The sequence below is a fragment of the Myotis daubentonii genome, chromosome 2 (assembly GCF_963259705.1).
Source record: "Myotis daubentonii chromosome 2, mMyoDau2.1, whole genome shotgun sequence".
Lineage (NCBI taxonomy): Eukaryota > Metazoa > Chordata > Mammalia > Chiroptera > Vespertilionidae > Myotis > Myotis daubentonii.
The window spans coordinates 46,091,509-46,118,660 of record NC_081841.1 but is presented as its reverse complement, the minus strand read 5'-3'; the positions used below and the strand labels follow the sequence as shown (position 1 = coordinate 46,118,660).

The window sequence follows — 27,152 nt, the reverse complement described above, 5'->3', positions numbered from 1 at the left end:
TCCTGAGAGATGTGAATTATTGCATCTCAAGCATCTGAAGGTTTTATAACTGCTCCTCATCAAAGATCCTGTTTAAGATGGATTCTCTAGTGTGGATGGATGTTTATGAGTTTGTAATGGAAAATAAATGGAACTTTGGAGTAGACCAACCTGGGTTCAAACCTCAACTCTGCATTTGCCACTCTTGTGAACTTGGGCAAGTTGATAAACCTCTCTGACCCTCAGTTTCATTGCCAGTAAAGTAAAATTAGCCATACTTACCTTCAATGCTTAATGTGAGGATTAAATGAAATAATTTATTTTTCCATAGAAAATACTCAAAATGCTAATGTTATCAATATGAGGATTGAGCAAAGATCTGGATAGAGTGAAAAATTTTGTTAGGGTGAGGAGCATCTGTAAATTTGTTTTGTTACTGTAGTTCTCAATCATAAATTATAGTGGTGCAAGTCCTCAAGCCCAGTAGTACAATTATGTCATATTAATGAACTTAAGACCTTATGAAAAATCATGTTGGAGCACAGAGATAAGAAATAAACCTCTAAAATACATTATATGTGTTTTTTTTTGTTTTAAATATATATTTTATTGATTTCAGAGAGGAAGGGAGAGGGAGCAAGAGATAGAAACATCAATGATGAGAATCATCAAGTGGCTGCCTTCTGCACACCCCACACTAGGGATCGAGTCTGCTACCTGGGCATGTAATGTGCCCTGACCAGGAACCCAACTGTGACCTCCCAGTTCACAGGTCAATGCTCAAACACTGAGCCATGTCAGCCAGGCACATTATGTGTGCCTTACAATCTCTGAAGTCTAATAACTGATACCTCACACTAAGTTAAAATAATATCAGGGGTCCATTACACATATGAAATGAGTAATAATACTGCCCAATATAGTCTCTCACTAGAAATTTTCGGAATGTTTATCACAAAACATCTGATAGTTTTGTTACCACATCACCAGCTCTTATATGCCAACGACATGCTAGCACACACAGACTGCTCCGTGTTTCTTCCGCCATGGAGGATGGTCCAGTCTCTCTGAATTAAGTGTTGATTTTTGTCTTTATCCTCTCATGTTGACCACTCCCAGACACTTCTGTAATTTGTTTCATGGGTTCCCATGCCTCCTCTCCCAGGTCTGGCCATGCTCTCGGGTATAGACATAGAGTAATTTGAGTGTCAGAATGTGTACACAACCAACCAACCAACCAACCAACCAACCAACCAACCAACCAACCAACCAACTTTTTGTGTAATCCCCTCAGTTATGTTGAACACACCTTTTTGAGTCCCCTATATGAGGGCAGGAATGTTGGACTCATGTTGAAGTTCCTTTTACAAAAGCCTTGCTTCCCTCCCTGATGTTTTAGAGCTGGTCCACACAAAAACTGCCATTTTTCATTTCCAAGACCTCATTTCAGCAAATTTCACTCACACGCCACCATCTGCCTAACCTTTTCTTTTCATAATAAATATCCACCTCTTTTCCCAATTATCGTCAACATGACTGGCTTGTGAGCTGCAAACACATCTAAACTTTCTAGTTGTTTAAATTATAAACCAGTTCTAGCACTAAATGATAGTAGGTCAAACATTTATTACCTCAATTCTCTTATCTATGTTGGTTCCCATATTGGTTCCATATATTGCGTGTCAAGCCTACACACAAAAACATATTTAAACATAAAAATAGGGATAAATGAGAAAAGTGCCAGTTTATTTGTTGCAAAACTAAGTTGCTTCCTACCCGCCTTTTAAAGGTGAGTCTAGCTAAGAGGTTAGGGTTGGTTCTGAGGGGCAAACCTGGAGGAAATCAAACCAGATAGACCAGTGAGCCACTTAATGGTCTTAGCAGGAAAAGCTAACAAAAAAGCAATACCCAGATAGTGGATGCATAACTTTAGAGTGAGGATATAGATGATAAGGCGATGGGGTGTGTGTGGAGGTGCTGAGGTCTGGGGTGTACGTCAGATAATCCAGCTGGCTTCATGAGCCATCAGTTTTAGGGACAGTAAGAGTGATTTTTTAGCATTGTCTTCCTCATGTTTCATAGTGGGTTATGTTGGTGACTCACAGGACAGCCAAATAACATAGCAATTGCTAATGGAGCCCAGTGGTGAGACTCAACCGTGGTATTGACTCCCACTCTCAAATCTGTGTGTCTGTTGGATGACTTCTTTCCATCATATGGGCAGCCAGTAGTGCTTTTGGTAACTACTTGAGAAATCTGAGCTTTAAAAGTAAAAGATTTCATGTTTGGCTGACTTTAGAGCAAATGGGAAAGAGACGATTCTTAATATTTCTAATAGGCTTCATTGGTGATCTAAGATGTGCTAAAAGATAAGGGAACATGATAAGTAGCCACCATCAGGGGGAAGATGAGGTAACTAACTATAGTTATACAAGTGGTCATGTGGTGATGAGATTTATGTCTAGGCATATATTATCAGGCTTAAATTCATGATGTTTATTTCATCTCCTATTTAAACTACTAATGAAATACTTTATAATGTAGAATACTAAAATCATGTTAAATTAATGCCATCTCTGCCAGAATAAAATACTGTAATTACTAAACAGTAGAAATATAATTGTTTATATTCCTTAAGCGCCACTGAAATTAAGGCATCACATTTGTTGTGCTTTCTTTAGAATCTGATTAGTGATATTTAATCCTTTTTTAAAACTCTTCATTTTCTGAGTTTACTGCACAGGCTTTTAAAAAATTCTCTCAATAATCCAAAAAGTTCTGTAGAGTCATAGTCCATTGGTATATAACTTAGAATCTAAGACTACACATGAATGGGTGTGATTTTAACTTTGAGTTTTTTAAATTTTCTAACCTTTAATTGGTATATGTGCAAATGGAATGTACAAGATCCCAAAAAAGATAGGGGGGAAAAAGGAAGGAGACGAGTGTGTAGATAAAAAGGCCAAGATTGGTATATACAATTGGATATGGGAAGCCTTTGAAAGTTCAAATCTTGTTTGACTACTAAAGTGCCATCCCTGGAAATTATTCCATTTGTTACTAATATTTATGGAATTTTTAAAGATATATTTTCATATCAATTGATAGCTTCTCTCATTAATTCCTAGAAACACGGAAGCATAGTGCTCTAAGGTTTGGCGTTTTTTTGTGTGTGTTTGTTTTGTTTTTTTCTACCTTACTTCTGCTAATTAATTCCCCCATTGGAATACTTTTTTCTTAATACCCACATAAAGATTATCAAATAATATATTTTCAAGCATCTACTGTGTTAAGATTTTATTTTTAGCTTTTACCATCTTAACTTTTTGATAAGTTTATTGGGGTAACATTGGTTAATAAGATTATATAGGTTTCAGGTGTATGACTCTATGATACATCATCTATATATCATATTGTATACCCACCACCCAAAGTCAAATCTTCTTTGGTCACCACATATTTGACCCCCTTTACCCTTTATAACTCCCCCACATTCCCCTTCCCTCTGGTAACCCCCATACTGGTGTCTGTGTTTATGAGTTATTGTATGTTCATTTTTCTTGTTGTTTTTAATAAACACTATATACTAATAATAAACACTCACTTTCATCAATTTCCTTCTTCTTCATTCTATAAGACTAAATAAAAATATAGTTCTAGGTCAGCGTTTCTCAACCTGTGGGTCGCGACCCTTTTGGGGGTCGAACAACCCTTTCACGGGGGTCGCCTAAGACCATCGGAAAACACATATATAATTACATATTATTTTTTGTGATTAACCACTATGCTTTAATTATGTTCAATTTGTGACAATGAAATTGGGGGTCACCACAACATGAGGAACTGTATTAAAGGGTCGCGGCATTAGGAAGGTTGAGAACCACTGCTCTAGGTGGTATTCCTTCCTTGTCCTAGAGGCAAAAGTTGAATCCTCTATGTTATCCTAATTTGGTAATGACCAATGCAACCACATGCCAGGGATAAGTTTCTTTGATCAGTATGGTCAATGGGTTACTATAGTGAACTTGACCTCTGCATTTTTAGTGTCAGAGATACTTATGATCCTAAGTAGTCCCGTGCATGGCTATTAAAGGTAAAGGAAAACCAGCAGGTGCATGGCTCCAATTGCTGCGTAAACAACTGTAGAAACATGTTTATAAAAGCTGGCTCTCAAGTGACAGATAAGTGCAGAGTGGTGTTATGCATGCTAAATTCAGCATGCTGCATGCTTAAAAGCAGGTAAATCAAAACAAGAGAGATTTTAAAAAATCATAAAGACAAAATACAGCTGTGTTGGTATGTGACAAAAAATAATTTTGCCTTAAAAGTGATCTTCCCCAATCTCCTCAAGGAACATGTTACTGTAATTTATGGAAAAAAACTAAAGGCAAATTGGGAGTGTTCCATTTCTTAACTTGTCTGGCATGGAGTTTAGAAAAAAATAGGAGGAGGGACTGTTGTTAAACTAAGATACAATTGAACCCCTCTATTATAAGCAAAAATGACATCACGTAATATAGAATTTTCTTAATTATTAATATGAAATGTTTAATTCTTAAATAAAAAAATGCACACAAAACAAGCCACTAAACATATCTTTTCATGCATGGTCTTTTCTACCTCACAAGATTCCCTTGCATGACTTTTAGAGTAGTTCCCTTGCTCAGGGTTGGCATATATTGATTTTCAATTTTCACTGTCCAGAGCCATATTTACAGAAAGATGTACAAATATTGTAGATGGTAGGCTGTGCAACCCTCACGATTAAAACTTCAGTTCCTCGGTTTTCTAGGGCTTTGTGTAAATGCCAATAAATTTGAGAGTTCATCCAACTGTGCCTCTTAACCTTTGTTCCCGAAGGTGAAGGGCAGCATTTTTAATCAAGTAGCAATTTATCTTTAATTAGGAAAACATAATTAAGTATTATCATCTAAATGCAATTACTGGTTGGGGAAAGTCACATTTCACAAGTAGTGACCCGTGCTGGATTACCGTTCTTCTGTTATGGAATTTAGCCTCTGTGCTTGCATTTGGTGGATGGCCAATAAAAATTCAAAGGTAATCAGCACGCATCTCTGTGGCCCAGTTATGGAAGTCACCAACCCCACTGCTGAATAAGAAACCAAGAGATATTTCCTGAGCCACAGTTAGGCTACCCCTCTTTTCTGCTCAGACATCAAGTATAGATCAAAATAACTGAATATAAATAAATAAAAAACACCATGTGACATAGATTAGAGAACTCTTCCACACTTCATTTCTGGTACAATTAAAAACAGTTTAATGTCTCAAGGCACCACTATGGTTGAACATCAGATACACAGGTAATCAGCTAATCTTCTACTACGCCATAAAGTCAGTAAATAGCTTGTGCAATTGTGAAAAGCAATCTCTAGAGGGTTGTTGGATATATAGTAGGCACGTGTATCATCATACAAATAGAAAACAATGAGTCCTAGAAAAAGCATGTTGAGCACCGTTGGGGCATTGTTTGTATTTCTCTATCTAACATTAAGCAGACCTTACATTTACAAAAAGAAAGACTAAATTATTGAAAGGTACACTCAGGGTTGCTTTTTTTTTTTTTTTTTTTTTTTTTTGCTGTATCCAAGTAACTGAATCTAGTTCGTGGGTGTACTTTTAGAAGTCGTTGGATCAGGGTCAGCTTCTGTCGCGCTGGCAGGCTCATTCAAATGCGAGCTCAAGTTTTCCGACGTTAGGTGGGAAGACTTGAAGACAATCTCATTGAGGTCGGACCTGATGCAAACCAAAGAAGGGTCATTCAGAGGGTCTTCCACCGAGGCCTGGGTGTTTTCTCGAGTGATTCCCATGTCTTTGCTGTGTTCTGATGGGGATTTTCGTTTCATGCGAGTGTAAGTTTTATCTTGATTCTCCATGCCTGGCTCATTTTTCAAAAAGCGTCCAAAGAACCAAATGAAGAATCCAAACCACACAAAAGCTATCAAACTTGGAACAAAAGCCATACACTTGACATCAAGGCTAGCCCCTGTGAACCTGCTGTGGAGGAACATGTCTCCTTCAACATACGTCTTATTCGTTTGAGGATTAGTATGATTGGACCTCCATTCCCAGGATAGCTTGGTTCTGTTCAAATCCTTTAAACTTTCTGAGTCTTTAACTGTATATATCTTCTGCCCTGGGCCGATATACTGTCCATATTCATGAGGCTTATAAAATATCTGGTTCTTCCACATATTAAGATCCAAAATCAAGACGAGAAAGATAATCCCATAGTTAAACCATTTACCTGCATTAAAAAAGAAATACTGCATATTAGTCAAAGACTCATAACACTGCAATACAGTTTACTCCAATAAAAAGGAGATAATGGTATAATAATATAAATTGTTAATGTTTTAGACCTGTTAACAATTCATTTTTTGAGAGTGCTATGTGGCCATTAAGTGAAATTTGGCAAAGGGAATTTCCTAAATGGATGGTAGGCATATGAAAACATAACTGTAGGTCCCTCAGCGAGTAATTTGTGGTATTTACATTAACCAGTTTAAGTCCCCTTGTTCTATAGGCTCCACAGGTTATATTCACATTTGGGCCCATGTAGGTTATTCTCTAGAACCTTTCACTTAATGTCTAAAAACAAAGTTCTAAAAGAATTCTTAGAAAAGGCCAACATATAATTCAATATCTCTTAGAGTTTTATAGTAATGTCTGGGTGAGACATAAATCATTTCACAATGCAAGCACAGCAGCATATCAATTGAATTCACATTGCTGTTTGCAGGTGACCTGTTGATTAAACCATTAGTTGATGTGATTCAGATCAATAATCCTTGAGCATTCACTTCGAGATGTTAAAAATAACTACATCAAATTCTCATTGAACAGAATGCATTTATCAGACATATAAATATAACTACCCCTAATGAACTGTTTTAGAAGACATGATTTGGAGAGATTTTAACTACCGTGATGTCTTTGTATTTTAAATTTTTATATAAACAAGATATTCTTAAAAGTCATATTATCTAGTGATATCTTTATTTCTACAAATGGAAAATGTGAAAAACATTTTAAGGAATACTACACGCCATTGTAATTTTTATTATAATCACTATTTATAGCAAGTTTGACAGTAACAAGTTTATCACAATAAAATAGCAATACTCACCTCACAGATTTGCTGTAGCAAATTAGGTGACATATGTAACAGCTTCTAGAAGCTTTAGTTCTAATTATTATTTGCATCATGTCAAAGTTATTTTATTTTGTATTTGAAGATAATAGTATTAAATATTATTAAATTACTAATTCACCTGATTATAGAACTTTTGGGAAAGGAGAGAGGTAAGATCTTGGGCAAACTTACTAAAACAAGAATGATAAAAAATGTCTTTTGCAATATGTACTCTCACAGAATATATAGCTATATTAAAATAAAACTTTGTGAGGAGTTTAGGAAAATATTTTATCATCATCATTACACATTTTCAAGTTCCTATGACATGCAAGGTTGAAGGGTTTTAATCCTGGATCTATTTAAATTCTCTAAACCCCAATTTCTTTGCATGCAGAAAATAATAGTACTTATTAAAGCTGTTAGCATTTTTCATGAAATTATGAAATGCTAAGCACAGTGCCTAGTGTAATAGGTAGTCTGTAATTGTTCCTATTATTATCATCAAAGCCTTGCCGAAGCCATGATTATGTCTTCATTTGCATGGGATGGTACAATTTTTCTCTATGAAGAGAATTTATGTAAACTATATGAAGGGGCATTATAACTCTGCTTGTTTTGAAATTATTCAACTCCATAGGATTTATAATATTTATAATGGAAGCTCTTGCCTGAATGATTTATTTTTCACACCTACATTAGAAGGTAGGTTGGAACACTGAAAACATTTCCAGATATGATAAGACATCTACAACATCTGGCACTGTGAAGTTCAAGCCACGCATGCCCTCCTGGATCTTAAAACTGAAACTAATTCTCACTAAGAATCAACCAGAAACAAATGAAGCTAAAGCCAGGAAAATGCAATCAAGTACAAAGGTGAGCATCATTACCAAACATCTACTGTGCTCATAACAGACTCTGCGTAGGCTACCTTAGGAAATGCGGAGGACATATGTTTCTTCCTGTTGGGGAAACAGGATAGAGACATCAATAGATAAATAAAAATAAGAAGCCACATTTGAGAGGTGCTTAATGAGTGATCAAACCATACGTGCTGAAGATGTTGAGAAAATGGAATAAAACTGAGGGCTAATTTCTATAGAAAGGATTTTGAAAGAAGTAGTAACTCATGTGTTCCCTGAAAGAAAAACAGGATAGAGAGCAGTTTAGAAAATTTTTTCATTTCTTTTAGTATGTTTTTTTTTTTTCTTACTATGCCCCAGATAGAACAGCTTACAGAAAAAAATCAGGTGATATGGGGGAAAAAAAAGAGGCTGAGAGGAGAGAGAAGAAAAAGAATGAAGAATACTGCAAGGAAAGAAAGGCAGGAGATGAATGAGCAATGGGTGAAATGAAAACGTTCAGAGATTTTTCATCCCGTGTTCAGGAGGCACAGGAGTGCAGCTTCCACGACAGACAGCAAGTTGAGAGAGGTGCTCTGGTTGCTTCTCTGCTGTAGATTCCTACGTGCCCCCTTGCTGTGAATTCCATGTGTTAGAAAGCCAGATTGAATGGTGAGGGGAAGAGGTCCTTGAACTCGGATGACTGATCATCACCTTCTTGATTCACAATGGGCCCCTGGAGAGACTGGTTCCCCTCTAGGTCATTTTGATAAACTGGTGAACAGGGCAACGGCCTCCATAAAGAGGTCCCTGTTTCTATGGTGATGACAGGAGATCAGAAACTGAAGATAAGCAGCAGCGCAGAATCAAGGAGAAGAAAGGGAGGCCCATGGAGCTTGGAGAAAAGTGCTTTTCTGGTGGGGAAAAGATGCTCAGTGAATGTTTCAAGACAAAGGGAAAAAAATCAAAGAATAAAAATGGAGCTATGGCCCAGCTGGTTTGGCTCAGTGGATAGAACATTGGCCTGGAGACTGAAGGGTCCCAGGTTAGATTCTGGTCAAGGGCACATGCCCAGGTTGCAGGCTCGATCCCCAGTAGAGGGCATGCAGGAGGCAGCCAATCAATGATTCTTTCTCATCACTGATGTTTCTCTTTCTCTTTCTCTCTCTCTCTCTCTCTCTCTCCCTCCCTCCCTTTCCCTTCCTCTCTGAAATCAATAGAAATATATATATATAAAAGTCACTCCTTTAAAAAAAATAAAGCTATGTACTCTGATCACGCTAAGAAGAAACCTTGAAGATACAAAGAGCTGTTTTTCCTACTTTGAAATTATTTTTCTACCATCTCAGATGCATGGTGCTGGGTCAGTTTGACCACTAAAGTTTGACACTAAAGAATCACTGTATGTTATTTCTTATGTGGCCTGAACTCTGAATATTTAGATGGGATGGAGGGAGAGCACATTAAAAATGCAGTGCTTGACATCAGTTAATGGGTGCCATCACCCTGCTCGAACACATCTTTACCCATTTGTGAGAGGGAATACCCTCGTGACAGAAACTGCAGTCTGGAAATCGGCAGATGGAGATTTCATTCTAACGCTGAACTTGAATAATACAACCTTGGGTAACCTGTTTAACCTCTCCAGACCTCAATATTTTATTTTCAAATTGAGGACATTGAACTACATGCCTTCTGGTTTTATGATTTTTCTCCTCTTTCCCCAAATCCTTCTACTCACTAGCTCCGTGAATTCAATTTTTTTCTTCTGTGAAATGGAGAATAATACCAATGTAACTGCATCAAAGGATTATTGTGAGGATAAAATGAGAAGTTATTATTTGAAGTTCTCTGAAATATATTGTTTGCCAAAAATGTAGGGTAGTATTATTTTACAATTTCTTTACTTCTTTAATCCAGTCACTATAGGATTTCGGTGACAGAGCAGAGGGAAAAAAGAGTATGTACGGGTTTGTAACAAAGATATATCTTAAAGGTGACCAGTTTGGATAAAACAGAATGAATTACTGTGTACTAACATTATTGGGTAGATATTACTAGGCCAGTTACCTAAGAGGACCCAATGTGTAGCTACATGAAAATATACTTTGTGAATCATCATATTTAACATGTTAAAAAACCTATAGCAATTGGTCATTGTTCTACTGGTTGCAGCAGTATTGCTCCTGAGCAAAGGTCTTGTACATACACATAAGTTGAGGCTACAAGACAGGAGATAGTACCTCCACTCCCACCCCAGCCGAGAGGCCATGTGGCGATGAAAAAGTGCAGAGGACAGAGAGAAGGCTGAGCAGAATGCCTACTGATATATTTCCTTATTCTATGCTATAGCATTGTCCTTCCCTATACTGTCATGGCCATTCAGCCAAAACTTGAAGCTGCTGGAAATCTAGAAGAAATGGGTCTTCTTACTTTTTTGTTTGTTTCCAGACCACTTGGCGTAACTTCTGGTCCATTTATTCATTTGCACAGAGAAAGAATGTTTATCTTTCGCTAACATCCATTCTTACATTTTCCCACACAGTGTTTTGTTACCTTGGTAATGCTTTCTCCTCTTAAAAAAAAAACAAAAACTACTTTTGCCCTATGAGATGTGGCAACCCAGAGAGCAAAACCTGGTTGGACAACTGAACCTTGCTGTTCTTGTCTATAAGGTGAGGGAACTGAGCTATATAATCCTTATGGTTTCTTCTCAGCCCTGAGAGTCTCTTAGATGAGTCTGTGAAATAAACACTGCCTAAACATTAATGTTTTATGATAGGTCAGAAAATCTCCCCATTAGAGCAAAAAGATGGGGTACACCATTTCCAGATGGAGAAAGCTTTCCTAAAAAAAAAAAAGCTTGTATACTTTGAGAAACACTGCTTAACATAAAAACTAAATTTGAGTCCCTGAAATAACTCACATGGAAAGGCTATAAGGCACAAAAAAGGGACGGATAGGAAGTGCTTCTATTTCATTTCCCAAAGTGCGTTGTTGTGAATGTACAACAACCACAACAAGAGGTTTGGTATTTCAACATTGATCATATGAGAGATATTGCATTTCCTCCTATTGTTCCAATGACATAGCATAATGTAAATCAGCAAGGAGGCAGGGTACAAATCCATACATTATTTCTATTAATCTCCCTGTTGAAATATCTCACTGTCTCCTTTAATGAGAAATCACTGCATGGTGTTGGTGGGATTACCTCCTTCTTGTATATTGTGCTTTTAATGAATCATGCTGATTGTCAAAAATGATATTATAATGATAATTTTATCTTTTTACTTTGTGGGAGTCTATAGAAACCTGGGATAGTTAGTTTTAAAAAGATTCTCCATTAAATATCACTCTCACTTACCATAGGAAGTGATGACAATTTGGAGGAAACTGTTATTTTTTTCAACTAGGAAAAATGCCTATAAAGGACTAATATTTTCACCGTGTAACAAAACTTTCAGGGTTCAAATATGCAATCATAATATATTTTAAAAAAATCTTTTACCCAGTAGTTTCCAGCTAGCACTGTGCTTGAGCTGTGCTGTGGGCACCTTCCACCACACTGGGCCAGACTCTGGCATCCAGAACAAATACATGAAGCCGTCACGTTCCACAAAGCCATTTAGTATCCATAGTATCCACTATGGCAGCGGTTCTCAACCTGTGGGTCGCGACCCCTTTGGGGGTCGAACAATCCTTTCACAGGGGTCGCCTAAGACCATCGGAAAACACATTATAACTACATATTGTTTTTGTGATTAATCACTATGCTTTAATTATGTTCAATTTGTAACAATGAAATTGGGGGTCACCACAACATGAGGAACTGCATTAAAGGGTCGTGGCATTAGGAAGGTTGAGAGCCACTGCACTATGGGATAACAAGAAACCCTGGCCTTGAAGAAGATGAGTTTCGGATAATTAAAGAAATAACAGCAGGCTCCAACAGGCTTCTTGGCCATAGTCAATGCCCTCTCATTCCAGACAAAAGCAGTGAAAACAAGGCTCTCTCTTTAAGTCCCTGCCTAGGGAATTTACGAACATCAAGAACCCACATTAAGTGCTTGGACCCTGAGGATACCATTTAGAAACTTGAAGATATTTACTAAATAATTTTTGAATTAATAAGAGTCACTTGAGTTGGTAAAGTATCTTCTTAAGATTTAAAAACAAATTAATATAGCTTCTCAAAGTGCCTCTCTTGTCATCGTGGCTTCCTAATTGGGAGACTATTCCTTTATGACATAATCTGATATGACGAGTAGAGGCAGAAACTTGTGATAATGAAAGAGAAAGAAAAAGCTATCTAGTTGTACTGAAGACTGGACAGAAGATTCTTGAGATTGGGAACTATGTCAGGTTCATTTTTGTATTTCCTAGATCCTAGCTTAGGTGTAGACACAAATTAACTCAGAAAATGTCTGTTAACAAACAGGTAAGCTCTGAGATAGTGTGTCCAAAATATATATATATATAATGAGTGAAGTTCTATCCTTCGAATCAAATACATACGTTACAATGATCTCTTGAATTCTGGGGTATTGCTAAAATCTAATATAATCTGGAAAATAAAATATTCATGTATCAACGATGGATTAATTATATATTTCAAGTTCTTCCTCTGAGTGCGAAGGCAGCTTCTGAGGAGCATGTGGATTTTATAATGAAAATCCTCATTTATGCATAAGGACACCTCAATTGGGGGAGAGGGGGAAGGGTGGACCAGCTCAGGGGCAGCAAGGACTCACAGGTTATGGGCGAAGCAACTACGGCTTGAAGAAGATGAGTTTTGGACAAATAAAATGAATTGCTGCTTTAGGTAGAAGTACACATAGTTAGTTCTTAGAGCTGTATAAATGTGTTGATAATGGAAATTGCTTTAGGGAAGGTTTAAAAAAAATTCACAACTGAGAGAAGAGCAAGAGGTCCTTGTGTACTCTGGATAACTTCATGATCTTGGGGGACTGTCATGGTGAACAGCATGCATCCTATCTCCCTATAACAAGTCCCTCGCTAATTCTGTCCGACAGAACATTGTGCCCGATGGACCACTGGCCTGCCCTCCCTAGCACGTCCCATGATCTGATGGACACAGGAGAGCTCTTTAAAAAACAATCTCTGGGAACTCATTTGCCAGAAATCATGCACCTTTGGAAACAAAGCGAAGGGTTTTATTCATTATTTTCCCCATTCTCGCCATCGTGCAGCACCTGTGCCCTCACACCGCGCAGGGGACTGAAATAGAACACAGACGCCACAGAGGCTTGTTTACTTCTACATTTTCCATTTTTGCCGAGAGAGTTCCCGCGGGCATCATCGTGCCAACAGTGTGAATTCTCTCCTCGCAGAGGCACCGGCCTTCCGCCGGCCTTTCCCCCCAGCCCCTGCCTAATTTACTCAGATGATGGCCACCAACGGGACCCTTCCTTTGTCTGGCTGGGATGACAGATGGCAGAGCTTCCACCGGGACTGGCATTAATAGGACTCAGAGGAGCTCCCGAGACTGAATTGAGAGGCCATTCCTCTCTCACCTCCTGAGACTCAATACATCACATTTTGAGTCCATCTTTGCACTCACCTTATAGGTAAAGGGGCAGAGGGCAGAGGAGAGGACTGCACAGTTGCATTGAGCATTTACTTGGGGTTGGGCTAAAAGCACCGGGGTGACCTTGTCACTAACCTTTTACCCGCTTTGTTACTGAAATAAAAATTCCCAGAAAAATATTTGAACACAACACACCCATCGATAGCGATGATATGCATACTGCAGCAAACCATCTGTCAAGGGAACCCAGAGGAGCTGAACAGAACAGATGCAACAACTCAGGTTATTTCTGACACGCATAAGGAAAACTAGCTCTGAATCAGGATTAAAAACCACTCAAAGCCTAATGCTTTGAAATGGGAATGGGAACTCATCAGTGTCAGGTGGCCCTCTCCATCCACAGCAGTTCCCTGGGAGAGAGATTCTTGCCATTCTCAGCATCTTCCTTCCTGAGGACTCGGGGCAGTCACAGTAGAGAACTCAGAATACTGGATAATTAATCAGAGTGCCTTTCTTTGACTGCCTAATGTTTTACTTTGTTTTAAAATTAAATAGAAACACAAACCCTGAATGGATACATGGAAAAGTGTGAGGTAAAGGCAGTGAGAATTTGAGTGCTTAAGACATGGCAGACTGTTTTAAGTGCCTCGTACATGTGAATAAATTTAATTCTCATAGCAACTGAGGGGTAAGTACCAGTATGGTCTCCATTTAACAGATGAGAAAACTGAGCCACTGAGTGGTTATGGAGCTTGACAAAGGCCATGCGAGCTGTCAGTGGTGGAGCTGGAGCCTATGCCCAAACCTCTTTACTCCATTGCCTCAGTGTGCACCACACACCCTTTGTAGATCACTGAGCCGCGATGTTGATGTCAGGGTATGGCCATCCTTGACCCTTAGGAAACCCTAGCAGGCCCTGTCCAACCTCTTCTAGTGCAGAACACACACAGTAGAGAAAGCAGCACATGGAGCTACGTGGGGTCCCTAGGGTCCCTTCCACCTCAGCTCCAGTTTCTTCTGTGGTCCCCAGGCCTTTCCCATCATGCTCTGCTGTGGGGCCTCCTCTCTTTGCCTGGGCTCTAAACTTCCAGCTCCTGGCAGGCCTCTCCCATCTCCTTTCCCACCGGCCACCCATTTCTATTGAACTTGAAGTCTTACCCTTAACTTTGTTTTAGGAGTTGCATATAAAGAGAAATTAAAGCTGAGATGACAAAACTGACCCATTCACCTTTCTGGAGTGCCCACATGTCTACTTTTGTCGCAACACCCTGGGCTCTGGCTCCAAAATCACCTGAGGCCCTGAACATTAGTGTCAGGACCCAGCTGTGGTCCTGAACTTTAGTGTCACACACACTCCCTGCCTGTGAACCTGTGCAGCTGGCCTGCCGGCCCATCAACCTCTCAGGCATCGGGGCCGAGAAGAAGAACCTGAGAGGCCTGGGTCTGGGACCCTGTGTCATGAAGTCAGCCTGTCTGGAGAGGCCCCAGCCATTTCCACTCATTCCTGCAATGGCAGCACTGTCGCCGCTTTTCTTTGTAAATAAAGCCAGACCATTAAAAAAAAAAGCTGAGATGAGAGGAATTCTGACTATAGAAAATGTTTCTCAGCAGCAGTGTTTCTCAGAGTGCAGTCCCCTGGCACCCTGCATAAGCATCCTTGGTGGTGCCTGGAGAATGGCTGATTTCAGGCTCCACCACGTACATCAGGCATCCGACTGTGGGTGTGCAGCTGACAGATAAATAAATAAATAAATAAAATATATATATATATATATTTCAGAGAGGAAGTGAGAGAGAGAGAGAGAAAAACATCAATGATGAGACAGTCATTGATTGGCTGTCTCCTGCATGCCCCCTACTGGGGATCGAGCCCACAACCTGGACATGTGCCCTGACAGGGAATTGAACTGCAGCCTCCTGGTTCATAGGTTGATGCTCAACCACTGAGCCACACTAACTGGGCTGATTTTTTTTTTTTAAACAAGCTCTCCAGGTGATTCTCATACACACTAAAGTTTGATAACTGTTGATGGATATAGAGGGTTTCACACTTAATCATCCCAGTGATGATACCACATTTGCTTAGTAAGAAAAGCGTTGATGTCTCTCTAAGGAAGGAAGCGACACTTGGAGAAGCTGATCAAGTCAGGGTTTGCAGTGCACTTGGACGGTCGTGGGCTACTAACTACTGAGCCTATTAAAATACAACACGGAGCCCCGTGGTTTGGAGACTTTACTTAGTTTGCTCAGAAACAATGATTTTACAAAGTCAGATAAAGCCAAAGGCCTTTCACAGGAGATTGGGTGGCACTCCAGAGTGGCCTCAGCAACCTCTTCAGCCAACTAGCAGAACAAAGACAGTAACTAAGAAAAACAAGAGGGGAGAAGTTAGGACTTTCTTTTCTATCACCATTTCCTAGGAAATGTAATCAGGGGTGGGCCTGGGGAAAGATATATCTTCTTAGCACAAATTAAATTTAACTTGTTTTGGGTGAATCCCTTCACCGCAAGGCCCACATGTACCCTATTTTATTTTTAACTTAAACTGCAGAACCCTCAAAAGCCCCTTCCCCCCCCCCAGTCCCCCACAGGTCCAGGCACCCAGACATTTGCATGCTTGGCCCAACTCTGGAGACGGTCTGACTTCAACTGTGCCTTCTCAATCACACCGAGAAGTTCTCAAAGATCAGCATCACCAGGGAGGCTTTGCAAAAGGCCCATTCCCTGGCTTTTGCCCAGACCCACTGGGCGGGAACCGCTAATGATGGGTCCCAACAATCGGTATATGTATAAAGTTCCCCAGGTGATATGCTAATCAGCATAATTTGGCAAACACTGCACAAAAGCCTTACTCACAGTATATTCCCACCTCCTGGCACGCTTACTAACATGCAGACTCCATTAAATTTTTGCTAAATAATACTTGGCGGGACAAAGGTTTACGCTAAAGGCATAGGAGCGTCTACCTTAAAACTAAGGGCTCTGAAGCTTCAGGGGACCCCTGCCGTCCGGTCCCCTGCCAAGGCCTCACTATCATTCTCAGGCGTACTTTTCTCTTCATGTTTTTAAACACAGCATCCCAAATTGTGTAAGCTTTGAGGGCCACAAAACTTAAACCTGCCCCTGTCTTTAAATGACAGTATATCTGACAAAACCACGCAAAATGGTCCTGAATTCAATACTTTCAACAGCTTGATTTTTTTTTTTTTCTAATCAATGGCTTCTCTGAATCTGCCCCTCCCCTTTTAAACCTGTTAGTCTACCCTCCAGCAGTATAATTTTGACGGGGATTCTGATATTCAGCCCGAGACAATATTCGTGCCATGATGGCCTGGGACAAGAGCTGATAGCAAGAACAGATGGTCCAGGCATAAGCCCACCCAAAGGGATATGACGATGCCATGTGCATGATGGCTGTTCGGAAGTCCAGGAGGGGAGCATGCGGCCGAGATTCAGTGGGGACTCTGAAACCACACGATGTGACCTGAACTCAAATTGATTGATTTACCTGGTGAATTTAATAGATGAGCCTCATTCATTCTGAATAGGAAAAGCAACCTGCTGCATCTTCCCTATTCATGAGCTCATTCTCCAATTTAGAAAGGTCGCCTCATGCTCAAAGCAAAAAAAAAAACAGCCTTCAAGTTGAGAAGCAAAGGTCTTTTTGCAGTGCTCATGTGTTCACGTTTTCCTCTGTTCAGGCTATTTTTACTCGGGAGCACAGACGGTAGTGTAAGCACAGATTTCCTCAGCAGTTTCTATCATAGCAGGTGTGGGATCCTCGGCCATTGTCCTTAATACGTGCACACACGGGCAACTTGCATTTGAACAGCTTGGGAACTAATGCCATCCTTCATTTGGCCACGCAGCTGTCTGCTTCTTGTTAGAGAAGAAATAAAAGGTATAAAGCAAAACCCTAGGAAGCCTTTTTTAGAAACAAATGACTGAGATGCCACAAAAGAATATTATAACACATCATATTGGAGGTGTTTCAAACACAGGACACATCTGAAAGTGAAATCATCTGCGGAGCCACAAGAGAATCACTGGAGACAAACATGAGCTCTGCCATGGAAGGAGGTTTGTACTCAATCAAATGAGACCGGGGCTAACTCCCCGAAGGCTGATGGTCTGATGGGAGCTACCGTTGTTTTGATCTGAGCCGTAAATGAAGAACAAAGCACAAAGAGTGCTCATGTTCAAAAAATTGACTGAGCTGTAGGTTGTGAAAAGGGAGCCCACCAATGAAAAAAACAAAACAAAAGGTGGGGGTGGTACAGGGAGTATGGCTAATTGTAGACTACCTATGGCACGGAGTTCGCTACCCCTCCACATTGAGGATGTGTCCTCTCCCCTGACAGTCCTGTGCTAGAGCACTAGGTCTGACAGCAAATGTGGCTGCCCAACCAGGGACTGCATTCCCGCCCCTCCCCACCCCCCGCACCCTCCTGACTAGTTATTGCCAATAAAATGTGAGTGGAGATGACGTGTTTCTGCTCCAGGCCAAGGTGGTTAAGAAACAGGGAAGCCTTCTTAACCATTTTCCCCATTCTCTTTATTCCCAACTGCCTGAAGTTGCACTTGTTAAAGCCATCAGCAGTGCAAGTCCCAGAGTGACAGCCCAGAGCCCCAGTCGATCTGGAACCACTGGGAACCACCTGGTACTGTTTGGTAAGAACAAAAGTTATATTTATGTATGCTTATACAATGTCGCCATTTGCTTTTTCATAGCAGCTAGCATTACTCTAAGTAGGAGACAAATCCTATTCAAGGTTATAACATACCTGTTATGTGAATGTGATATTCTTCCTTAAAGATCTTCTGGAAGAAAGGAATCTGGAACTGCATGTGAGGCGTATGCAAGCCAGGGAGATTTACATCAACGTCTCCCATGAAATGTGGGAATTCCCAGTCCTATCAGAGAAAATCAACATAAAAACATATTTGTGATTTGTTTTGTACCTAAGCAGTGAAACATCCCAAAATCGACTTTTTGTAAGCACTTATAAAATCATTTCAATGCAGCCAAGCTGTTGGATGTATCAGTTTCATTCGGTGATGGTTATTTTATGTACATTAGGTAGCGGTGTGCATTCAAAATCAACATTAAGTCATAACTTATATCCTCAGCTTTTCTCTTTATTGTGGTACTAAGAAACCAATACGGAATGGATTTGCATCTATACATGTTTATCTTTTTCTTCTGGAGAACTGATTTTAAATTTTTATAGGAAGCAAGCAATCCATATTTTATAAATACAGGGTAAATTTGTTTCACTACCTTTAAAATATATAAACCCTATAATAGCATGTTTTATGTAACAAGATGAAGTAAAAAGGATCTGACTCACTTAAGAAAATTCTTCCGTTCACATCACGGCCAAAGACCCCTGTCCTGCTCTCTTGCAATTTAGCACTAGTTTGAACCCAACAATGGAGGTCCTGACATGCTAGCGTAAGAGACAAACAGTGAATTAATTCCCAAACTTTCAGTAGTTATTTCCTGGTTGTGAAAGCAAAACCAAGTGGGATAACCCTCCCTTTCACAAATCAGGGTATTTTCAGGAGTTTCATCTGCTCTTGGTTTTTGGATACAGGCATCAAAGTAAAGTTCATAACTAGCATGAGAAGAAAGAATGCATAAAATATAAAGAAACATTTGAGGTGAATCCATAGGCATGAGTACAGATATTTTCACTTTTAATAATGAAATAATCATTAAATTATCAGTTCTGTATTTAGTGAATATTTTTAAAGAACTTGAATATAGAAAAAATAAGACGCAAAATACTAATTTAAAACTTCAATCCATTATCTCAATATAAAAAAGTTGGAATTTCCCAAGACTTCTATATATGCAGCTAATAGAGGTGCATTAATAATACAGTTCCCGAACATGTTGTGGGCTTTCCTGTCCATTCCCCTCTCCTCTTTGCTGTGAATTCTGATTAAGGGAAAACAGGCCTTGGAGAAAGGAGAACATGTGAGTGGTGCTACACAGGAAGCCTTCAATGTTTATTAATTCTTGACTTATGGATCACTTCAAGTGGCCAAGAAGGAATAAGTACACAAGAAGAAAAATAAAATGATGCAACATCCTCCCTTTCTATTGGTACGTATGGAAATATCTTGTTGGTCTCACCTCTCCCTGTTTTTCAGACATTAGCAGCCAGTAGGCATGTTATTTGGAAAATTCAGAAAACTCAAAGCATTTGATCTAAATGAATTTGAATATTTTGATCTAAAATACTAGTAGAGCACTGGTTTGGCTCGGTGGATAGAGGGTTGGCGTTAGGACTAAAGGGTCCCAGGTTCAATTCTGGTCAAGGGCACATGCCCAGGTTGCGGGCTGTATCCCAAGTAGGGGGCGTGCAGGAGGCAGCCAATCAATGATTCTCTCTCATCATTGACATTTCTATCTTTCCCTCTTCCTTCCTCTCTGAAATCAATAAAAATATAACAAAAATAAATAAATAAAATATTAATAGAAAATGGATTGGTACTAATACTTGTGAACTATTGAATTTTGTTAAAGTGCATTTGATACTATCTTGTTCTATGTTACTTAACAAGACTCCTGCAAGGAGAATTGAAATTGATTTGGCTTTTCGATAAATATAACTGACATCTCCCATGAAAAATTACGCTTGGTAAACAAAGAGATTGATGACCAGAGTATCTTTTGCTAGCCCTGGATAAAGAACACAAAGCATTACCGGTAAAACAATTTTCCTTTTTATTTCTTGGTTTAAGAAAGAGAATAATTCTCAGTAGTAATTGGGCAACTGTACTTAGTGTACCTTCTTTTTGGAAAGACATTATTGGATTGTTCTCATTTGGCTTTTCATTCCATGAAACTAAAGTTTCTATGGGGTATGAAATTGGTTTTAGTTTGAAAATAATCTCCAGAGATTTCTTGTAGACTGGGATCAAAACTTCATTCACCAAAAAATAGTTCCTCAATTATTTCCCACCTGTACTTGGAGATAGAAAGATGAATTAAGGAAATGGAGATTAAAGGGAAGAGAAATTCTTACTCTTTATATGGACTACTAGAGGCCCAGTGCATGGGATTTGAGCACTGGTGGGGGCGTGGCCTGCGGGGATTGGCCCACTGTGGGAGCACCGCTCATCCCGGTCAGCCCAGCAGCTGTGGACCCACCCTCTGAGCAACTGCTCCCACTGTGGAAGCACACTGACCACCAGGGGGTGGCAGCTCCTGCATTGAGCATCTACCCCCTGGTGGTCAGTGCTTGTCATAGCAACTGGTTGACCAGTAGTTCTGGTCATTCTGCCATTCAGTTGCTGGGCTTTTATTATATAGGATAGTATTACTTATTTATTTTTTTTAAGGGCTCAAGGAAGGGAATTTGAGGGTAAGTGTGAGAGAAGTAGCTGGTGCCATTTAAGAAATTTTTGAAAGGATTAATAAAAAAGAGATGATACATACATTCTCTTAGATTTGCCTCTTTTACATTATTTTTTATAATTACCACATTTTGTTTTTCAAAACTTGTTTCCTCAGTCTCTGCCTCCACTCTCTCCCTGCTACTCTAGTTCTTGTACTTCCATTTCTACTCTGCATATTTCTTCAGACTCATTATTGAATCAGTGTAAACTATGGCCTTACTTGACAGAGTGGAGTGGCAATAATAATAATTGCTACTATTTTCAGGATGTCTTGGGCTCATCTTAAAGGAGAATATGTGGTAATAACCCAGGTATTTACTTGAAGGAGGGGAGTGGACAGTGTTCTAAACCTTCCTAGGCTTCAGGCTCTTCACCTATATTTGGGATTAAATATCTCCATCTCACAGGCTTCCTGGGAGTATGAAATAATGCCTGGACAGCACATAGCACATTGCTGGAGACCAAGGGAAGGGGCAAGGAAATGCCCACAAGCACAGTTGATTTCCTAGCATGATTCCAAGGTCAGGTTTATCCTGAGAGTGAAGCAGAGTAACCAAACGGTCTGTTTTCAGGAGGATTATGCAGAAGGTTGCTTCAAGGTTCAGAAGAGAAAGGATGAAGGCCCTCTTTCCTTCCCGCCCTTACCCACTGGCCTCCTGAGGTCTCTGACTGAGACTTTGGTCAGATCAGAGTTCGCCCAGAGGGTGCTGGGAGAGGGCCATAGGGAATGGCGCCTTCCCTCAAAGAGACATGGGAGGTAGCCTTGTGGTTTCTCATGCAATATGGGTCACACTGTGGTAACCTCCAGAAATGACGGTGGGAGACTTTAATGGTTGAGGACAGAGGCACGACTACTACATAACAATATGTGAAATGAAAGGCTGAGGAAATCTGGATACTTGGATATAAATTATTGATCACTAGCAATGCTCTAGCATCATTCTGGGCAATATTTATATATGTTTATATTTATGTTTATGTTTATATTATTTATATTTATATCATTTATATTAATATACAAAATTATCCTGAAAGCTTGCTATGAACCCATTTCACAGATGAGAAAATTTACCTCAGAGAGGTTAAGTTGCCACAATGTAACATAGCTGCCATATGGCAGAACCTGGCCCAAACAATACATACTTTCTGCTAGATCATGCTGTCTTTAACTGTGAAAAGTGACTGCAGCTACTATGTTTTATTCAGAACTGAAATTGTTTTTACCTGCTATATCTGGTTCTAGTTGAGAATCGCTAATGACAGCCATGCCTGCTTGTCTTTCATCAACAGCCAGTTCCATGAGGAGCTTTAAACTATTTTCCTCCCACCCCCATTCCAAGAGGGCCCTCATTTTTATCTGACCTTATCTTGAACAAGAATAACTGTAATTCTTTCTCCACTAAACAACTGTCCCAGAAATAGCTGGCTTGTAATCCAACTGATGAGGGAAATTTGAATAACGGGTGATTGATAGCAAATACCGAGATTCTCTTGGCATTGTGACTATGGGTGTACAGCCAATTTCATACACAAATTGCATGAGAGCCTTGGCTTTATTTCCTTATGCATAAATGTTAAATATGTACTTTGAACACAAGATGAAAATGTTGACTTAAGAGAATGACGAGGCAAGATGTGTTCAGCTACTAAGACCAGGTTAGATCCAGGCTGATCCTGTGACTGCATATTAAAAAAGCATTAATTTATTTTGTTCTTCAAGAAATGTTATCCATATTTAGTAATTAAAAGCTTCATTATTACCTCCTGATATTAAACCTAACAATAACTGCAGAGGTCTGTCACATTGGTGCTTCAGAGATGTAAAAATTATTTACCACACATGCTATTCCAGCCAGTTCTCAGCAGCTCATGGTGATGAACAGACTTCCAACTTTGTATCTCGCTGCATCTATGACAGACAACCCATTGCCATTCAGATGGGCATATTTCCCATGTAAAAATAAATGAGCAGTGCCATGGTGTATATCTAATCTCATTTTTTATATACTCTGGCCTACAGCAATAAAAATCACATTTGAACACTGATGTCCAAATTACATTTGGATGTGTAATTTGGACTGATTTGTCCAAATATGATTCTGTCCAAATGTGGCCCTATTATTCATGAACCACATTGGGACGGAATTTCAGGACCATGTTAACTATATAGGCAAGATGGTCTCAGGATATACCAGTCCTGGATTCAGCATTTCCCCACGTTTTCTCTTTGAGAGGCATGCCTTAGGGCCAAAGAAGTGAACTTGCTAGGCAGAGGAACTCAAGATTGAAACCAACGCTGTTTTGAATTCCCCAACTGGCATTCAATTCCTCAAAGCAAAGGAAGAGGCTTCATTTATATTTAGAGAACCGTGGGAGGATAAAAAATGGAATAACACTGATTACTCTATCCTGCTAAACTAAAGCCATAGTATCAGAACACAAGTTTTTATTTTTGGGGTCAAGGATTGGTCACTTGATTTTTGAGGAAATGAAGAGATTAGAGTTTACTGAAAAGTACTGATCACCATTCAGAGTAGAATTGATAGTAGATTCTTTAATGTTAGTAAAAAAAATACCCAACATTTTTCAATATAATACTTTGTATATCTACTATTTAAAGGCATTAAGTTTGAAATGATTTCAAAAGCCTCTTTAGAGATATATTTATTTCTCTTTGTTATTCTCTATTCCTCCTGAATTTAGATCCACGAATATCAGAACATCATACTACCAAACATTTCCCCAGCTTATAAAGTGTCCTTAGCTTTTCTGTGCTTATCAGTGTCCTAGCAACAGAATTTCAGATGACAAGGAGCATTGGTGGCCTGAAGAATTGTACTTCTGCTTTGGGTGATATTTTTGTTTCTTATTAAGAATCTCAAGTGATTGATTTCTTTTGGCAACTCTGTGCTTCTTCTAATTGGCAAAGTTGCCATGGGATCCCTTGGCTGAGTAAATCCTTGGAAACCTTGACATATAGTAGACATTGCTTATATGTTTGTTTATTGTCTGTCTTTCCCCCTGGAATGTAAGCTCTTGAGATCTTACAGGGTTGTTTTTTGTTTTTTTTTCTGCTTTGTTCACTGATGTATTCCCCATACCTGAAATAGTGTTCAGCATATAGTGAGTGCTCAAATATTTGTTCAATTAATGAATGGAGCTCTCTAAAAGTTAAAGATATATAACAACCCCTTTTGGGTTTCATGTAAATGGAAACTCAGGATGGATTTACGTAAACAGAGATAACATAATAAATACTTGCTTTTGTAAATAATATCACACATCAACCTCAGATTCTTTATTGTGAGAAAAAGTTGTTTTCTCCCCTATAAACTAGGTGTACTGGAATCATAGTGTAACCTAAAGATTATGCCATTTGCCTAAGGCACAGAGGAAAGCAGATAGTGGGTAATTAGAGAAAGAAAGTGGAGGTCAAATGCAACTATTGTGAGATGAGGCATTTACTGTTGGTGGAATTAGTTAAAATGCATGTTGGGATGATACAAGAAACCCTTTCAGCGACCATGTAAATGTAAAAGATGCTCATAAGACATGTCCAAACAGGTCAAAAAACAAGAAAAAATAATGTAAACCAACATGTGATTTAAAAAAGGTGGGGGAATCATTTCCCACAGAGGATGGCACCAGAAAGGTGAAGGCCAAGGGGAATATCAGAGATGGCCTGCAGTAAGTGTGGATGATGGACAAAGGAGAAAGCATGAGGGTGATTCTCAGATGTCTTTTGACTAATGCCTTTTTCTCAGATGTTATACTCTCATTTTCTCTTAATATTCACTATTAGTTTTTTCCCCCTGAAGGGCAAATGAATTCTATAACCTCTTGGAGTTTTCTCCCAGGAGGCATAATGCTATTTAAAAGATTAAAAACCTCTGAGGAAAAAACCTTGGCTTTCTGGTTGAAATAGGCTTTTGTCAACAAGTAGTAGAGATGGCAGATCACATTCATCACTAAAACAAATCCAAGTCAAAGTGTAAATTTTCACTTAAAATGTTTAAAGAACTTGACTCTTGCATGCGTTTTTGTGTATTCGAAGATACCAATGAACTCTCAAAACTGTTGTTGCCCAAGCAATCTAATTTATCCTAAAGGCCTATTTTGTTTAATGTAGTTTCTTTACCAGTAATTTTTCTTACTAGCAAAGGCCAATATGAATTTTCCTGGTTAATTATGAAGCCAACGTTCATCAATGAAATATAATAATGCCTATAAAAGAGTAAGTAAGTCAATCCCACAGTAGATTTAAAAAGTAAATGTAGTTTGTTTCTTTTAAGAGACCTTACCATGAGGCTCTGTCAAGAGAGCAGTGGGTTTTTTAAAATAAGCTTTGTTATATTGAGACACCTTGAAAGCATTATTCGCTTAAGCACCAAGGTGGAAGAGTGTCTGATAAATGCACTGGCCTTCCTTTCCAGATGTCCTGCTCTGCCAGACTGATGTGATGAAGGACAAAATAAAAGTCAGTCTTGTAAGTGTTTACAACTAATAGAAATGCATCGTGTGGCATCTAGGAATAATGGGAAATCAATAGCCCTCGCTAGGGCAATGCAGTTCACCAGTACACAAGGAAAGAGTGCTTGACATTTTAGAGACTTCTATGGGGGGTGGGGTGGGGGGAGAGGGGCGGGGGTAGGGGAAAGACAAGGAGATAAACCACTGGCTGTGACAAGTGCCTGATAACTAAAGTTGGTGCAAAGTCTAAAGAAATAGATTGTTATAACTCAATAATAGGTTCTTTTGGATAAAGTCTTCCATTGGTCATCAAACAACAACTTGAACTACTCTGTACTTTTTAAAAAGAATGAATATTGACTATATGATAAATTGGCACATATTTTACTTACATAAGTACTCCTATTAACTCATCTTTTCCTAATAATGAAAGAGTAAAATATAGTCGAAAGAAGTTATTAGACAACAACTTTAATGTTATTCCTCCGACACTGGCTGTCATTCAGTTAGCCCTTGGTTGTAGTGTGCTTTATTGTTTTCGCACATTTGGTACAAAATGTCACTGCTCCAGTATCAGTTCTGGCTCTATGCATGCTGCTCGTAATGGTCACATTCCATTGTCTGAATGACTAATTTCTTCTATGGGGCTATTCAGGAAAATTAATTGCATGCTGTCAAAAGAGTATATATTGTCCTAGGTAAAAATTTGTATTTAATATTGAGGTCATTTTTTCTGTGGAAATCAGTGGGTAAATGTGATTCAATATAAAATATTCATGTCACAAACAACTGAAAGGGAATGGCATACATTACAGGAAGAACAGGAGAAAGCACATCCAAGAAGCTAGGTGAAGAAAGTAGTTCAGGAAGGATGGAGTGATCAGTGATGTTGAATGCAGACAAAACTCTGAATAAGAAGACTGAAAATTAACCATAATATCAGGGTTGTTGATTTTGATAAAACCTCTGAGCTCTAGAGAAGCCGTGGGCAAACTACGGATCCGGCCAGTTTGAAATGAATAAAGTTAAAAAGAAAAAAAAGACCGTACCCTTTTATGTAATGATGTTTACTTTGAATTTATATTAGTTCACACAAACACTCCATCCATGCTTTTGTTCCGGCCCTCCGGTCCAGTTTAAGAACCCATTGTGGCCCTCGAGTCAAAAAGTTTGCCCACCCCTGCTCTAGAGGAAGCTGATATTGGGGACAAAAGCCTGATTATAGTGTGTTCAAGAGAAAATAGGAGGTGAGAAGCAGAGGCAATAAATATAGAACTCTTAAGAAGAGTTTTCTGTCAATGGAAGCAGGGCAACAAGTCAGTAACTGGAGAGAGACTATGATTCTGTTAATTTCAAATACATTTGCTGGTGTAAAATAAATTCAATTCTGGTAGAATAGGAGACTCTGACACCTGAGGTTCCCTTTTTATATTTTCAGTAGTTTCTGCAATGACTAATGGTAAAAAGGTATGCTCCAGAATGAATTGACTGACTGTATTTTCAGCTGGCATCTGTTCTGACTGGGCAATGTCCATTCTGATTGGGCAGTACCCCTGCTCTATCAGTAGTGAAATATTCTGACCATCACTCTTTGTGAAGTCTAGATGACTGATTTTCTGAAAACAAAACAACCCTTGGCTAAGTTCATTGTGTCTTGAATGCTTTAGGCTTTTGGAAACAATAGGCTGGATCTTGCTTTTCTGTATCCTGTGTTGTTTCCTTCTGTTTTCATCCTTCTTGG

At 39.2% G+C, this 27,152-nt stretch overlaps 1 protein-coding gene across 3 annotated transcripts in view; it reads right to left on the bottom strand.

The window, feature by feature from the left end:
* Window positions 1-5,236: 5,236 nt before the first annotated feature.
* TMEM117 (transmembrane protein 117) overlaps window positions 5,237-27,152 on the bottom strand; it is a 449,537-nt gene continuing 427,621 nt past the window's right edge. For all 3 annotated transcript variants that reach the window (XM_059682637.1, XM_059682638.1, XM_059682636.1), the window contains exons 7-8: window positions 18,316-18,445; window positions 5,237-6,247 (exon numbers count right to left, since the gene is read on the bottom strand). In XM_059682637.1, coding sequence (XP_059538620.1) covers window positions 5,601-6,247; window positions 18,316-18,445 — 777 coding nt within the window. In that variant the 3' untranslated portion in view covers window positions 5,237-5,600. The remainder of the gene's footprint in view (window positions 6,248-18,315; window positions 18,446-27,152) is intronic.